The sequence below is a fragment of the Pipistrellus kuhlii genome, unplaced genomic scaffold (genome assembly GCF_014108245.1).
Source record: "Pipistrellus kuhlii isolate mPipKuh1 unplaced genomic scaffold, mPipKuh1.p scaffold_m20_p_7, whole genome shotgun sequence".
NCBI lineage: Eukaryota > Metazoa > Chordata > Mammalia > Chiroptera > Vespertilionidae > Pipistrellus > Pipistrellus kuhlii.
This window is the reverse complement of record NW_023425573.1, coordinates 10771363-10788154: the sequence shown is the minus strand read 5'-3', so window position 1 is coordinate 10788154 and position 16792 is coordinate 10771363. Positions and strand designations below refer to the sequence as shown.

The 16792-nt window shown below is 41.9% G+C and overlaps 1 protein-coding gene and 1 non-coding gene across 6 annotated transcripts in view; both read right to left on the bottom strand.

Moving 5' to 3' along the window:
• Window positions 1–700: 700 nt before the first annotated feature.
• The window catches only part of MPP4 (MAGUK p55 scaffold protein 4), a 29175-nt gene continuing 13083 nt past the window's right edge, over window positions 701–16792 (bottom strand). For 3 of the 5 annotated variants that reach the window (XM_036421554.2, XM_036421559.2, XM_036421555.2), the window contains 10 exons: window positions 14725–14763; window positions 13116–13136; window positions 11774–11788; window positions 10403–10444; window positions 8677–8823; window positions 7383–7463; window positions 5839–5932; window positions 5103–5211; window positions 3353–3487; window positions 701–1259 (listed from right to left, as the gene is read on the bottom strand). In XM_036421554.2, coding sequence (XP_036277447.1) covers window positions 1068–1259; window positions 3353–3487; window positions 5103–5211; window positions 5839–5932; window positions 7383–7463; window positions 8677–8823; window positions 10403–10444; window positions 11774–11788; window positions 13116–13136; window positions 14725–14763 — 875 coding nt within the window. In that variant the 3' untranslated portion in view covers window positions 701–1067. The remainder of the gene's footprint in view (window positions 1260–3352; window positions 3488–5102; window positions 5212–5838; window positions 5933–7382; window positions 7464–8676; window positions 8824–10402; window positions 10445–11773; window positions 11789–13115; window positions 13137–14724; window positions 14764–16792) is intronic. The other 2 variants (XM_036421556.2, XM_036421558.2) reach the window with 1 other exon arrangement.
• LOC118710057 lies at window positions 2985–3084 on the bottom strand. The gene has a single exon (XR_004985278.1). It is a non-coding gene; the product is annotated as a small nucleolar RNA U13 (small nucleolar RNA).

Genomic DNA, 16792 nt, shown 5'->3' with positions numbered 1-16792 from the left:
TAACTCTCTGTCCCCCTCCCTTTCTGTAAAAAAAGAAATCAATAAAATATATTTTTAAAAAGAGAAAAAAGACTAAGTGACTGACCATCTGCCCGGCCAGTAGGTATGATGGGCACTGACCACCAGGGGGCAGACACTCTATGCAGGAGCTGCCAAGCTGCAATGACTTGGCAGCGGTGGTTCTCTGTTCTCAGGTGAGGCACCCCAGAACCAGAGAGGAGGGAGCCCGATTCCCAATGGTTTACCTTGTTGCTGGGGCACTGTCAGCCCCTAATCTGGTTTACTGCCCAGCTGCGGTGACCTCAGAGGCCCTTAGAGCGCCATAGAATTGCCTCAGGTGCAGCCAGGCAGGGGAGGTTGGCTCCAGGGTGTGTCCAGCCATCTCTCCCAGTCCCCGCCGGCCACCTTCTAGTTAATCCTTTCAATGTGCGTGAATCCGTGCACCAGGCCACTAGTTTAAGCATAAATGTAAATATTGGTTTTTAGGAAACTTAATATTATTACAGCTCTGATCAGAAGAATATTTTTTTCCTTGTCTCGTGTAAAATGAGGGCAGTGCAGTTTTGTAGGTTTTGATGTTAGGTGTGAAATGTGTGTATCGCCCATCTTTCTTGCTGAAGTTCGCCAAGTAGGCATTTTTTGTAAAATTTATAAAACTTGTTTTCCAAAAACAAGTTTCATAAGGTTTAAAAGCAGTTTCTGAAATTAAACACTACTTGTTTTATTTAGGAAAGCTCTTTTTATCTTAACTGTACAATGACCATATGAAAACTATAAAAGGTTCTCCTACTCAGTCACTCGACTTTGTTAAAATCCCTACCAACTGCTGTATAGAAGGTAAAAGCAAACAAGTTTTTTTTTTTTCTTTTCTAAAAGCCAAACAGGTAACCACATAACCATGCAATGCAAACATTTTTTTTTTTTCAAGTTAGGTTAATTAACAAACTGCAGGACTTTAAAAGTTGCACATATTAAAACGGGGCAAACACTGCTGCTTCAGATAGCAGCTGTTACTCCAGAGCTGAAATAGACAATGCTGTTAAAACTCCAGCGCAAAGCAGAGGCCCTTAGGACCCGGTCTCAGAGGAAACCCACGTTGCTGGTACCCACTGAGGCTCCTCCTGAGCCTTCTGAACTGCAGACACCAAATGGGCACATGCATCTTGCAAGATGTCATTCACAATCACGTGATCAAAAAACTGGCCAAACTGAGTCTCCATTTTTTGGGCTAATTCCTCCATCTCTTGTAGGTCTTCATCCTTTAGGGGAAGTGAAAAGAATGCGGATAGAACAAACTCAATGAGAGGATTAGAGATGATAGCAGTTTGTTATGCTGTTACATTCAGATGTGAACTATTTTTAAAAAATTAGGTCAAATAAGTGTCCTCTATTTTAAACCAAAAAACATATGATTCTTTCTTTAGTCTTACTAATGTTTCCCTGGTCAAGGTTTTCCAAAATTGAATGATGGTTTGTAGACAGACCAATCCTCTCAAGTTCTCATTAAGACTTAAATTATCCTATTCTCTAAACATCTGGATCGCTCAATCCATATACAACATAAAACCAAAAAAAAATTAAAAAAATGTTTACCAATTAAATATAAATAAAACTTAAACATAAATTTTAAATAAACAATCTAATAAGAATGGTGTTATTTTGTAGATACAAAATGATCACTTTTAACATGAGGATGGTAAGATGGTTCTATTGAATAGGCATTCCTAAATTACACTTTGCTTCATGATGACTTAATTCACCGGTAATATTGTCTGTTCCTACTATTGTGAAATGTTCATTCAGTGAAGGTTATTTGGCCTTCACTCAACACTAATGCATTAAGTTCATTTCTGTTTTCTAATTTGTCCACAACAATTAAAATAGTACAACTTGTTGTCTATACAACCATAAACACAAATATAAATGCAGACACTGAGATTTTGTGGCAGTACTCCTTTACAAGGTGACCACACACATGATCCAGAAATAATTTTGTTAATTTGTCTACACTGTCATAAAAATGAGACTCAGGGACTATATCCATGGACTCCACTGTCTGAAATGCAAACTGGAGAATCAGACTTGCATGCAGAAGTCATTGAAATAAAAGATAAAAATAATGAGAGATAAAGGATAATATAAAGACACCTGTGCTCACTTAGGCAACATATACACTATAATTAAAATAATACAGACATTCTTATGGTCCCTATGTAAAGGATGGCATTCAAATTCATGATGTATTTCATGTATCATTTCAGTTTTGCAAGACAAAAAAGTTCTAGAGATCTTTTTCACAATGTGAATAAACTTAACACTACTGAACTATACCCTTAAAACAGTTGAGATGGTAAGTTTTGTGTTTCATGTTACATGTTTTGTTTTGTTTGTTTGTTTCCACACACACAAAAATAAGTGGAAGAAGTAATATCTTGATTGAGACGATGGCCATCTGGGTGCATAGACATGTAAAAATTCATTGAGGCAGAAACCGGTTTGGCTCAGTGGATAGAGTGTCAGCCTGCGGACTGAAAGGTCCCGGGTTTGATTGCAGTCAAGGGCATGTACATTGGTTGCGGGCATGTCCCTGGTGGGGGGTGTGCAGGAGGCAGCTGGTCGATATATCTCTCTCATCAATGTTTCTATCTCTCTATCTCTCTCCCTCTCTGTGAAAACTCAATAAAATATATTTAAAAAAAATTCATTGAGCTTATACCTAAGACTTATATACCTTGCTGAATATATGCCATGACTTAAAATATTTAAAGTAGATTTACTTTTAAAAACTGGAGTTGTGAGGGGAAATCAGCAATCCTAGGAAAAGTTCACTGATTAATCCCACCTGGCTTGGCCCCTCTATTATTACCATCTTCATTAATAAAAATTTTCATGTTTAGAAATATGTATAAAGATGCCTCATTACAGATGAGATATATTCACTAAAGCATTTAAGAAGTAAACTCCCAAATGTTTTTGTTTTTTTTTTTCACGTCATGTGCCAAAGGCGTAACAAGGTTAATGGGCGGCACACCTCACACAGCTGCTTGAACACCCAATTATCATGCTTATGAACTCCAAAAGGATCTCCCAAATGTTTTTATAAAATATGTAATTCGTTTTAAATACAAATATCAGACTTGTGCACACCCAGTTTCTATGTGGCTTTGCAAACTGTGGTTTGAAGGGTTAAGCTAGACACCCTCCCTCCAAAAAATAAAAATAAAAAAACAAGAGTAGCATTATAACAGTTATTAAACTTTAATATTTATAAATGATGTCCAAGAAAGATAAATCATATGGCATTATTCATTAGAAACAAAAGTTATATTCCTTAACATAAGGAGGCTTTTACCTTGAATTTCATGTCCACAAAGTAGTCTGTAATGATCTTGGCATTTTTTCGAGATTGCTTCATAGAACTCAGGTTAGAAGGCTTTATAAATATGACATAGGGCTTCAGTTCATGGGTTCGAGCCACTTGAATGCCCTACACAGAAATTAAGTGCACATTTAAAAACAGAAGTCCTACCCTAGTCAGTGTGGCCCAGTTGGTTGGAGTTTCATCTTATAACTAGAAGGTGGCAGGTTCCATTCCTCATCAGGGCACATACTCAGGTTGGCGGTCAATCCCTGATCAGAGCAACCAATCAATGCTTCTCTCTCTCTCTCTCTCTCTCTCTCTCTCTCTCTCTCTCTCTCTCTCTCTCTCTCATCTTTATCTCTCTTCAATAAAAAACATAGTCTTGGGTGAGGATTAAAACACACACACAAGTCCTAATTTCCTAGAGTCAACATGAATGTTCTCAAAATTTCTCAGACCAGAAATTAGCAATTTTTTTTAGCCAGAGTATATTCTCATGTGCCCCCAACTTCTCAACTCTACAAACATTTTAATAATCAAGAGAGCCCTAGGTGGTTTTGCTCAATGAATAGTGTTGGCCTGAGGAATGAAGCGTCCCAGGTTCAATTCTAGCCAAGGGCACATGCCCAGGTTGTGGTCTCGATCACTGCCCCCAATACGGGGCGTGCAGGAGGTAACCAATCAGTGATTCTCTCTTATCATTGATGTTTCTATCTCTGGATCCCTTTCCCTTCCTCTCTGAAATCAATAAAAAAAAAAACCTAAAAAAAACAACAACACAAAACAATAATCAAGAGATAGGATTCTAGAATAAAAATTTACTTTAAATTCCGACTCTTCCTCTCACTAGCCATGACATCTTACTGAAAGTCAAGAATAGGATTCTATACATGATCTCATGAGACAAAGACAAAGACAGAAACTCTCCAGAGGATCAGCTCTGTTTCTTCCTCATTGCTCTTTCCTCTTGCCTTTGGTACTACTGACATCACCCTGATCACCAACAAATCTATTGTCCCCTGAATCTCTTTAGCACACAGGTATACTTTTAAATGACAACAGAAAAGGGAAAGAAAAGACAAGTATCATAAAAAATTGGGCCTACACATTGTATGTTCTTTATCTTACCCTAACTTGCTCTCTCCTGCTCCATTCCACATATAGTCTTGAGGAGGTAGCTATAGCTAAAACAACATAGGAACCTCACCTCCTTGTGTAGAGCAAAATCTTATTCCTTCTACAAAGTAACCTTGATGCCTTTGTGATTAAGGTCAAAGCAAGATTCTAAGTTTTCTTTATGGCCACCTCTTAAGTTCTGGCTTTGTATCTGAGAAAGTAAATTTATTTCCCAACTATTCATAAGCTACTGGCAGTTTTGGGTTTTTTAAAATATTTTTTTATTGATTTTAGAGAGGAAGGGAGAGGGGGAGAGAGATAGGAACATTGATGATGAGAGAGAATCATTGATCAGCTGCCTCTTGCATGCCCCCTACCGGGGATCGAGCTCACCACTGAGGCATGTGCCCTTGCCTGCAATTGAATCCGGGATCCTATCCAATGAGCCAAACCAGCTAGGGTGACAATTGATTTTTTTTGTAAGATCCTGACCCTTATATATGGGAAGTAGTCTTATCCTTAAAAGGTCAACAGTAACAGAATAAAACCTATATAGCAGGTGCCCAAAATGAATGGCATGCATTCATTACTATGAGAAGATGGGAAACATTCCACACATACCCACCTGAGGCTCTAAGTCCATGACACAGATCTTCCCTTCATTGAGGACGGCTTGAACAGCATCCATGCTGGTGCCATAGAAGTGGCCTTTGTACTCTCCATACTCGAGCATCCTGCAAGGTGGGACAAAGAAAACAAGAACTCTTTCTATGGGTAAGATATTATTAGTAGTAACATGGAGATAAACTCCAACAGGATGGAATAAAATACGGAACTTTGCTAGCACAAAAACTATTAGTGGACATTTGACAGGAAAAAAAAATATTTGGAGATCTAGGACTTAATGAATTCTCCAAATTCTCTAAAATTTGCACTTCTGCTGAAACCTGTTTGGCTCAGTGGATAGAGCATCAGCCAGTGGGCTGAAAGGTCCCGGGTTCGATTCTGCTCAAGGGCATGTACCTTGGTTGTGGGCACATCCCCAGTAGGGGGTGTGCAAGAGGCAGCTGATAGATGTTTCTAACTCTCTATCCCTCTCTCTTCCTTTCTAAAAAAGTCAATAAAATATATTTTTAAAAAATAAAAATAAATATATTTTAAAATAAAATAAAATAAAATTTGCACTTCTATTCTGCTCCCTCTCAGAGCCCAGTGACTGGTTTACTAGTATAGCAATGTACATTCTTGAATGAAACAAAAATCAATTTCCTCAGAAGCTTTGAGCAGTGCATAAAATAGAGACTCTAGTTGGAATGTAAAACAAGCAGAAGTGAGGATCGAATTCTGAACATCTAGCTTACCTGTGACTACACACGAGGCTTTCAAATGCTTCCTTTGACACATAGTGATACTCACGTCCATCTACTTCATAACTCTTTTTGGAACGAGTAGTGTCTGTCAGAAATTTTAAAGATTTTAGAGTCTTCAAAATTTTTTGATTCATTACAAAACAAGTGAATGTATATATAAGTATGTAGACAAAATGCTAGAACCAAAAAGAAGTCTGACTTGGTGATAAGAAAGTAGTTCTGATATCAAAATTATTTAATCTGTAAGCCTTTATTTAATGCTCATGGTGTGGACAAGAATATATTAGGTTTTAAGCCAGGATAGGGATACCCAGGGAACACCTGATATAACTTCTAAATAAGCACCAGTGAATTATGTATGATCCCTAATGTGCCTCCCAGGTAGCAATATCAGCAATATGTTGTTTATATAGTGTACTTCACAGATCTCATGTCACCCCTCACACTTCTAGACAGGTGAGATGCTATTACCATAGCTAACTGAAGATTTTAGAGAGTAACTAACTTGCTCACATACATAGACTACTGAAAAGCAAAGTTGAGAACAAGTACCCAGGTGTTCTGACTCCTCCTAAACTAATCTTTTCTACTACATCAGAGTGTCTGAGATTTAAAATGGAGAAAGCCAAGGACAGTCTGCAGTCTGTGGGGAATGATGATTAGGGATCTCCAGAAGGGAGAGGTCAGGGGGTCTGAATTCAATCTGATTGGTTGATATGAGCACTTTGATATCTTCAGCTTAAAGAGCATCTGGTATGAAACATAAGAATCCACTGACTACCTAAAAGTGATTCATTGTCTGCTTATCCATGTATTCAACTAACGTGTACTGAGTACCTCAAATCCACCTCTGTGCCAGCTAGTCATTTGTGATTTCTTCCACACCCAGAAGTATCTGGGGTCCCCTTCGGCCTCTTTCTACTGAGACTTCCTCTTTGGCAAAGCTAAGACAGCACAGGGGTCGCCCTCAGCTGGTCCTTGGGAAACATCACAGCACTTTTTACTGTGACAGACTCTCACAGGGCAGCCACTTCCAAAACCACAGCCATTGGTCACGTCCTCCAAGCTCTATCCTTTAGTTTTAGGTTCAGTTTGACACCTAAATTGCAGGAAACCCATATTAAGCTCTTTAAATGGTTCCCTAAGTTCCTCTGTCTTGCGTTGGGGTGAAGGAGAAGCACCCACAAGCTCCTCCCACAATGTATGGTATAATCACACTTACAGTTACATGGCATTATATGTGCAAATATTATACATTTTAATAAAAAAGCAAATAAGAGTCAAGCGCAGTGCCAGGAAGGTATTTATATGACTGCTAAGAAATGGAAAAAGGACAGTCACTTTTAAAAACCTAGTTAGTAATTCATTTTCCTCTGTTAAAATAAGTACAGTTACAAATTTTAAGAACTATTCCTCATGTCTTATATTTTTACAACAAAGAGGGTAAGACATAACTAAGTGAGTCTGGTACATCTGCAGACGCAAATAAATTTTTACCAGAACATGAACTGCGATAAAAGAGAAACGAAACGTACGCGGCACAGCGCTCTGAAAACGGTCAGGATTAACTTCAATGAGTTGTCTTCTCAGTTCATTCACTCCAACGCCAGAAGGCCCTACACGAAGTCACAGACAGAACTCATCAGATGTGGCAAGTACAGGGACGTGGTGAATCACATGTCAGCCTTCCCCTGAGAAACCTGGGAGCAAATGTTCTCAGGGGGACAGCTCCCAGGAACTGGAGCCGCCGCAGAGGAGTCCACATCTTACCACGCAGAAATGAGGCGGGGAGTTGCGGAAACTGTGAGCCCAGCAAACCCCGTCTAAGGTTGGGCCTGGTGCGAATGCTCTACCTCATCTCAGAGCCTCGGCCTGTCCTCTGCAAATGAGGTTTCTGCCGACTCACCACCCAGAAGCCAGGCTCCACAGTGAGCGGTGCTGTGACTGACAGAAGTCAGGGCGCTTTCCCCACAGGCAGGTGAGTCAGCACCCCTCGCGCGCCCGGAGGCGGGGCGGACCTGGGGCACAGAGCCCTGTGCTATGCAGGGCTGGTGCTTCGGGGACTGTCCTGGGTTAAATGCTCTTCGTTTGCTGCGGTAAATCCCTGGTAACTTTGGAACGAGGGGCCTTGCAGTCCCCTTTTGCACTGTGCGCTGCACACTGGGCAGCTGGGCCCGGCTGTAAGCCATGCCGTTTGCCCCACAGGGACCTGCCCTGATCACAGAGGAGGGGGCAGTAAGATGAGGTGACTGCCGCTGCAGGGACAGCCTGGTGGAGGTCTGGGTCACAAAAGGCCCATCCGCACTCATGTGCCTTGTTGCTTAGCACCAAGGATACCGTCCAGGAGTTTTTGTCCCTTAAAGGAGGTGGTGACAAATTTCTTTTAAAATGGATCTTAAGGATTTTTTCCTTACACAGACTAATGATCCAGTCTGGGAGAACAGTCATTTATGCTTAGAGAACAAATTCTAATCAGGAAAAAAAGAAAATAAATTAATTAATAAAATAAAATAAAATATCAATAAAATAAAATAAAATAAAATCTCAGTTATGGTCTTACCACTATACAACCTGTTCTTCTCCAAGTTCAAATACAAGACAGCATGTGACATTCAACTATAGACAATAAAAGCACGAGGCATGAAGGGTTTATCTATAAACACGCGCACATAAAACGGGCTTTATTTTTCACGCTGTCCCCATGGCAGCCCCTAGACTAAAGAGTTGTGCTTTCCCACTGCGCCCAGCGAGGCCACCGAGCGGAGAAGGGGACCTCACTGAGGAGCAGAGGCTGCCTGCCCGGATGGGGATGGGACAGAGGGGACGTACCCACGAGCACGATGAGGCGGTGCGTGTCCGAGGGGCGCCGCTGGTGCCTCACCACCTCCTCGTAGGGGGCCCTGGGGCCGCGGCCGGGGCCCAGGGCGGGCAGGAGAGACTTCCTGCGGCAGAGGCGCATGCTGCGGCGGAAGCCGGCTGGGCGGGGAAAGCACAGAACGTGAGACCCAGGCAGGAGAGCCTCCTTCCAGCGTCCACCCTGGTGGACACGCAGTGACTGCGATCTAACGTGCTAACGAGCAGAGCCATGCCTGCCTGGCGGTAGGAGAGAGGAAGGGATAGAAGGCAAAATAACAAGATGCCCAGACGTTACCTCGAAGTGGCACCCACCCAGCGCCCACTCTGTGCCAGGTGCTGGTCAGATAATAGCCAACGAAACTCATACAATGTACACGTTAGGGAGGAGGAGAGACAAAAATCAACAAAAGTGAGTGCTCAGGTGGAGGATGGGTGGGTAGAGAGCTGACAAAGTGCTTCTGCAGGCAGGTGGTACAGTCCAGTGTCCGAAGCGTGGACACCGATCAGGTGTCTGGATGAAGTAACGGAGCCAGCTGAGGAGGCGTCTGGGGGAAGAGCAGACCGGCTGAGAGAACACTGCAAAGGAGCAGAGGAAGGAGCGAGCTTGAAGCGCTTGAGGAAGAGCATGGAGCTTGTGTAGCCGTGGGCAGTGAGCAGGAGGGACAGTGGTAGGAAGTGGGCTGGAGAGGAAGCTGGGAGGCCACACAAGGGGTCCCATGTTGGATTGTGGTCAAAGTGGGGTGGGAAGTCACTGGGTGGTCAAGAGGGGGGTGTGACATGATTTGGTTTATGTCGGAAGAACTCCTCTGGTTGCTGAAGGCCGGATGTAAACTGTAGGCCCAGGAGGCAGAGGGTCAGGGGCCAGCAGTTCAGGGGCTACTCCCAGATGAGGGGGCTGGTGGCTCGGGCCAGGGTAGAAACAGTGGAGCAGGCTTATTACTCACATCCTCCAGATGGAAGCACTAAGACACAGACAGGACCAGAGGCTGCTCATAATTGTGTGTTCAGTGGCAGAGTTGGACATTTCAGTCGTGATTTGCAAACTCCTGGAATCCTACCTAATCTGCCCACTGAACCTCAGAGCTTTCTGGAAGTGCCAAAGCTGCCCCCAGGCCCTCTCAGTAGGTAGAGCTGGGGATTATCTCTCTCTCTCTCTCTCTCTCTCTCTCTCTCTCTCTCTCTCACACACACACACACACACACACACACACACACACACATCCATATTTGCATCTATATATATTGAAAAGCATGAGTTCACACCAATACCTTCAAGGCCAATTCAGCACTACAAGATTTATCTTAGCATGCCTGTCCCCCCGCCAATCCTTCCACATGTGTAACTCCTTTCTCTAACAAAGAAAAACAGCTCTTATTATCCTCAGTACATTTACCTATTGTATCACTTAAGAGCACTTGTGAGGCAGTCTGGCAGAATACAAAATATTTATACTGGGTAAATAATTAGAAATATCCACTGGAAACCAGATGAATAACAATGAAGGATCAACATATCAGAATATAGACACTCACACATACAGACACACACACACACACACACACACACAAGATAGAGAAAAATCAGAACAAGGAACAAGGTTTGAAATGTCCATCAGCAAAACAAGCTATCAGAGGATTGTCAGGTACGAAAATAACTTAGGAAGTGGCAAAGACCCACCTCTGATTCAGCCAAACCTACCGATAAAGAACTTCTGACCATAGCCAACAAACTCCTCCTTGTCTGGTACACAGAGAGCGGCAGGAGCGGAATACATGGGGAAGGAGGAGAAGTTTACTTAGAACGGAGTCATGCAATTCTCTCCAAACCTTCAGGGACGCTATTTCAGTTGATGGCAGCACCGCTGTCTTAGCCTTGAGTGTACCATCCAATCGCGTGTACCAAACTACATGGAGACACCTTCAGAATTTTAGCAGTACACTTCATATAATCTGTCTCATATGATTGGGAACAGGAACCAATTTTAGGCTTATGTGAAGTTATAAGGAAGATAGTGAACCATTGTAAAAACATGTAAAAATTGGGTATATATATCCTTAAACTGATTAAAAACACAGAGAGAGGTAACTGGCTCTGGCTTTAACTTGTAGTTATTGATTTCTGCAGGTCCTGTAAGTAAGCTCTCTGTTAGCGATGGGTTTTTATCTTCTCCACCAGAGGCCCAGTGCACAAAATTCGTGCACGGGTAGGGTTCCTAGGCCTGGCCAGCCATCAGGGCTGATCAAGTTCTCTGCCTCCTGGCCTCCCCACCTCCTCCTTCCCTCACTCCCTCAGCACCCCACTGCTGCTGGCTGCCTGCCATGTTCCATGCCACCCTCTAGTGGTCAGCACATGTCACAGTGAGCGATCAAACTCCTGGTCGAACTCCCCAGGAGACAATTTGCATATTAGCCTTTTATTATATAGGATTATTAAATGACTCATTCTATATAGGTAGTATTTGCTCTACAGTTGCCCATTACTTTTGACTATTCAAGAATGGTAAAGGCAAAAAGGGAGGAATACTATCCAGCGGCCCTGAAACTCCTGCCTCTGCTTCCTCTGGAGTCTCAGTAAACTTGTTATAAACTCCAGAAAGAAATATTACAGAAATGTCATTTCCAGTTACTTTTTACTAACATCTGTTTCTCGTCACTTACACAACCCTGTTCTGATCATTGAAAAAAATACATAAAGAGCATTTGTTCATAGAATGAACTGACACATACAAGTTTTTTCTCTTAACCTTCATTTTCTTAAAAAACAAACAAACAAAAAAACATACATTTTAAAATATAAGGAAAACACTCCAATATCGACTCCATCTCTGGTAAGTAAGCAGATTTTTCTAACTGAAATATGTCGGTAAGTTTAAAAGGAAATGTTTACTTAGGGATATATTCATCAAGCTGAATTTCTTTATTTTTAAATATTTTCTATGAAATTGAATAGTTCAGCCTTAAAATATCATGTATCTATCTTAAAATGTATTCTGTCAGGTATTCACTTTGAGGCACTGAATGACCTTAAACATAGCTTTATTTGGTTTACCCAAGAAATAAAAACAGTTACCTTCTGAAAGTTCCTCTGGGCATTTGAGGAAGTGTAAAAATAAATAAATAAGTAAACATGAAAAAGTTAAGCCTTTGAGATCAAGCAGCCATCAAATAAAAACAATGACAAAGCGAGGCAGTCACGTCCCCCTGAGAGAAGCTGGGAGTCCTGGGAGTCCTGGCAGAGTGAACAACAGCCCCCTTCATCCTAGCCCCCGGACCCAGAGCCATTGGCATGACCCTGCTGCTGGGGGAACAGTAGCCTTTTCTGCAAGTTGCTTCTCTGGACTCTCCCTGAAGGCTTTTTAGCCATGAAAACTCCTCTCTCCTTGGCATGGAATGAGGCTTGAAAGAGAGAAATTATAGAAAGGCAACTCGTTTAAGCCTCCGCTGTCCTGCTCCCCCAGAGGCCCCTGGGCTGCAGCCTGGGAAGCCAGGAAGTGGAGGAAGGGGGCAGGGGCCTGGTTCCGGGCCTGGGGCAGGAGCTGCCAGAGGGAGCCTGAGCGGCCTCCTTCCTTACCCTTACCCACGCTCCCTCCCATCTCCAGCTGGCCCCTTGCAGAAGGGCGAAGCTGAGCACAAACATTTCCTTGAATACGGTCAGAGGAAGAGAACTTGCCTTACGTGAACTAGGGGTAATATGCCCGAGCAGTTATAGGTGACGAAAGGAGAAAACGAGGAAGCACACACTTGCAGGAGGGTGAGTAATGCTAACAGGCCCCAGAAGATGGCCAGTTTTCTAAAGATATTCTGAGGGCTCTCTGTTGCTAATGATGCCAACATTATTTTGAGGGACAGACACTTGGTGATATCATTAATAACAAATCACACATTAAAGAAAATAACGGATTCGGTGCCCACAGCTCACTATCCAGGTTATCTGCTATCAGCATGCTATATACACAGTGTGTGGAATTGATTGATTTTTCAGCAGTTGCAAGGCCGTGTCTTTTTTTCTGTTCAAAGTCTCTCTCCATGGTGACTGTCTCATAAGCCACCAGCTCTCCGTGTTTCCCTCGCCATTGTGTACAAAGAACTTCTCGCGTATTTGTAATGAGTTTTGTTCCGCAGGTAATTCAGAGCATAGTGCAGGGCGGTGTCATGGATGGCACCCCTTCTAGCCTTCCCGACTCCCACCAGTTAGAGGCCAGGGGTGCCCCTCCCCAAGGTGACACCAACTATGCCCTCGCACTTCCAAAATGGCCCTAATGGTTAAGGTGAAATTTACCTCTCACCACTGTACTGTTGATGAATTTAAACAACGCTTGTGCCCTATCCCTAAACAGGTGTTCAAACTCCACCGAAATCTGAAACACTGTATACATTTTAAAATCAGAACCACATACTCATGTTTCACTTACCAGATTCAAACGTTTCTTCGTCTACGGTTTTCCATGGAGGCAAAACACCAAAAGTGTCATTATATTACAGGTCATACTCAATCTGTAGTCTAACAGCATAATCCCCTGTCCCCGTGCTTCTGCACACACACCAACTGTAAAATGTGTTCCCAAATCAGGACAAAATCAGTGGTGTCTCTTTGGCACGTATCAGTCTTAAGTGAGAGATGGTGTTGAGCAGTTGGGCCATGATATCAAGGAAGGGTACAATAGGACTTTAAAATAAACGACATAGGAGAGAATAAATAGAACGAGGCTCAAAGAGGAGGGACAGGCAGAATGTCGGGGGGAGCTCCTATAGGTGGTTGGATATTTGCGCTCTTCGAGGGCCATCCAGATGCAGGAGGGGTGTGCCCTGCGGAAGACTGGGGGCTCCTCAGCCAGGGAAGCGTGGTAAGGAGAATGAGTATATGAACGGTTTGAAGCCGACTTTCTCATCAGTTAAAATGTTCTTGTTCGTGTTGGAAAGAGATACTGAGGATTAAGGAGCTAGGTTTTATTGAAATATAAAGCAACATCACCAATCGACACGTCCTTGAATCAGGCAATGCTGCATCAAACGTATTCATTGCAGCATTGCTTAGAATAAAAATAAGCTGTTTAAAAAATATGAGGTGGCTTTTTACGTACCAAGATGGAATCATCTCCAAGATATATGTAATGCCAAGTTAAAAAGCCAGGAACAGAACAGTTTGTGTAGGGTTTTATCTGAGGGTATTTTTATTTGTGTGTGTGTGTGTGTGTGTGTGTGTGTGTGTGTGTGTTTAAGGTAAGTATCAGTGTGAGAGAGAGTAGGAAAAAATGTACATCCCTGCTTTCTATGCACAGAACGTGTCTGGAAGGATTATGGAAGAACCTGGGGGCATTTATTGCCTCAAGAAATAAAACTGAGCCAAAACCGGTTTGGCTCAGTGGATAGAGCCTCGGCCTGCGGACTGAAAGGTCCCGGGTTCGATTCCCGTCAAAGGCATGTACCTTGGTTGTGGGCACATCCCCAGTAGGGGGTGTGCAAGAGGCAGCTGATCAATGGTTCTCTCTCATTGATGTTTCTAACTCTCTATCCCTCTCTCTTTCTCTCTGTAAAAAATCAATAAAATATATTTTTAAATCAATTAATTAATTAATTAAGTATAGAAATGTAAAAAGTTCTCATATATTTCTCAAATTTGGAACCTGTACTATTTATCTATACTATAATCTATCAGAAGATGGTACCAGACAATATCAAACTATTATATACATTTTGCTTTTTAAAAATGTGATACCTCAATATTTTACAGTATTTCTCATGGTTTTTCTATGTTCCACCTGAATGTTATTCAATGTAACACCCCAGTGTTAATGGGATCATTTCCAAGGTACTGATTTCTAGAAGGTTGGTTAGACCTGGAGACATCCCCATAGCTGGACTGCTCTTCCAAGTGTCAAAACCACAGAAAAAGGATTCATTTTACACCTTTCTATCAGAGGAAAGGCCTGTGGCCCCTTTGGCTGGCTCTGCTTAAAAGACTCTGGCTCTGAGGTGCTCCATATTTCTGCTGCTGGTAAATCTATCAAGAGGAAATGTTACCTGCTTCCACACACTTCTCGTCAATCTTCATGTCGTCTTCTATACAAGGGAAGAGGAGAACTTAAGTGTGTTAGCATCACAAACAAAACTCCCTATATGCAGGCTTCTGTCAGTAAAGCACAGGCCACCTTTAAGAATGCTACTCTTACAACTAATGCTCACTCACGGGATTAAAAAAAAAGGCTCCACTGTGTTAAATGAAGATGTATGATATGGGCAGCTACAAATTTTAAAGAATGGGCTTTCAGAAGCTGGATAGAGGAGTTTGCCTTGTAAGTGTAAGTTTCTTTCTGTAAATGGGAATAGTAATAACACCAACCATATAGGATAGGAATAAATAAGATGATGAAAAGGCACGAGGCAAACATTCAATAGTGTTAACTAGTTTTACCTTAGCTTGGTTATGTATAAGAGAATAAAAGAATATAACTTTTAAAGCCATTCATCCTAGTCCTGAAAACCCTTTACAACAGCGATTTTCAACCAGTGAGCCACAAGAATTTTCCAATCATCAACATCTGACTGTTTATCCGGGGCACTGACCTCTTTCCCTTAGGTTGTCAAATAAGAAAATGACAACAGCCAACACAACAATAACCGTCCAGTGTGAATGCCCGGAATTGACCTGTGTGTACAGAGTTGCATCTTATTGGTCAGGTAGCATAATAAGGTTGCATATGATTAGTTAATTCGCGGTACCAGAAGTCCTTATATTCAAGGACTTTTATATACTGCTTTTTTAAAAAGTCACTTTGTAAATTAATCGAAATTATAAAACTTGCCAGATTGGCAAAAAATAATTTTTTTTGGTGTGCCGCAGAATTTTAGTAATTAGTTTATGAGCCATGAAATGACAAATCTCTGCTTTACAACATGACCCCAACCCAACTTTAAAGGCCACTGTCCACTGCCATCCCTCACAGATCTTACATTCCTGTTAGCTGGCATCACTGGCTCTTCCTCTGGGCCTCTGCTTAAGCTGTTGCTTTTGCTATAATGTTCAAGGTCCCTGTGAAACCTGATCAAAATGAATATCCCTGCCGTTTTCAGGACGGCATTTTCTTCCTGCTTCCTGGAACTCTGCAGCTGCACATCTATCTACCTTGTAATGTAACCACTGGGTGTTTACCTGCCCAAACTGCGCCTGAGAGCGAGAATGTCTTACTAATGTCTGCATACTTTCCAGGTCTTTGTACAACGTCCTGCACATAGTAGGTACGTGGATTATTTATTAAACTGAGTTGAATTTTCCTCTTAATATCAAAATATACTTTATTTCAGCATTGTACCTCTGTGCCTTGCCCAGTGGCCAGGACTTCCCTGGAGATCAATAAATGGTGTTTTAATAAATGTGTTAAATATGTTTTAAAAGTACATATTATATTCTATATAATAGACTATGATGTCATAAAGTAGTACTTATCACCTCCTGAAAAGGCACAGCATTAATCAACGTTTTTAAATAAAATATTTCACATGAAACATTTTATGAAATAAATTCTATTTTATAGAGAAGGGGCACAGATAAACAAGTAGTGTAGCTGAGATTTTCAACGGTGTTATTCAATGCCTTATCTTCATTTAGAGATTATTTTCTACATTAGTAGTTTATAGCAACAATGAATTCACTAGTTCCTAGGACATAACTATAATAGTTTGTTTTTGTTTTTCTAAAGGCAAACAAAAGCTATAGTAACAGCACAAGTAGCCCTGACTTTTAAACTTGTCATTCTGGGATCTCATAAAGCTACTGATTTTTTCTCTCGAAATCAGCCAGTCCACACTGCTGGCTAGGGTGGCTGCTATTTTGAAGACAGTATGTGTAAAGCAGTTGATTCAAAAGTGCGGAGCTGTTTCCTAGCTTTCTTTTTTTTTCTTCTGAGTTCTTATGGTGGGCTGCCTTCAACTTTGGGGCTGGAAACTGTAAATGTTAGTTCGCTTTTCTTTTATTCCTCTTAGGTTAAGACAATATACTGTGTGTGTTCTTTTGACTGTCATCTGTTCATACATTGGGGCATTAGTGACTCGCACACCACTAGGTACATAGGAAGAGCTTAATAAACAGCTG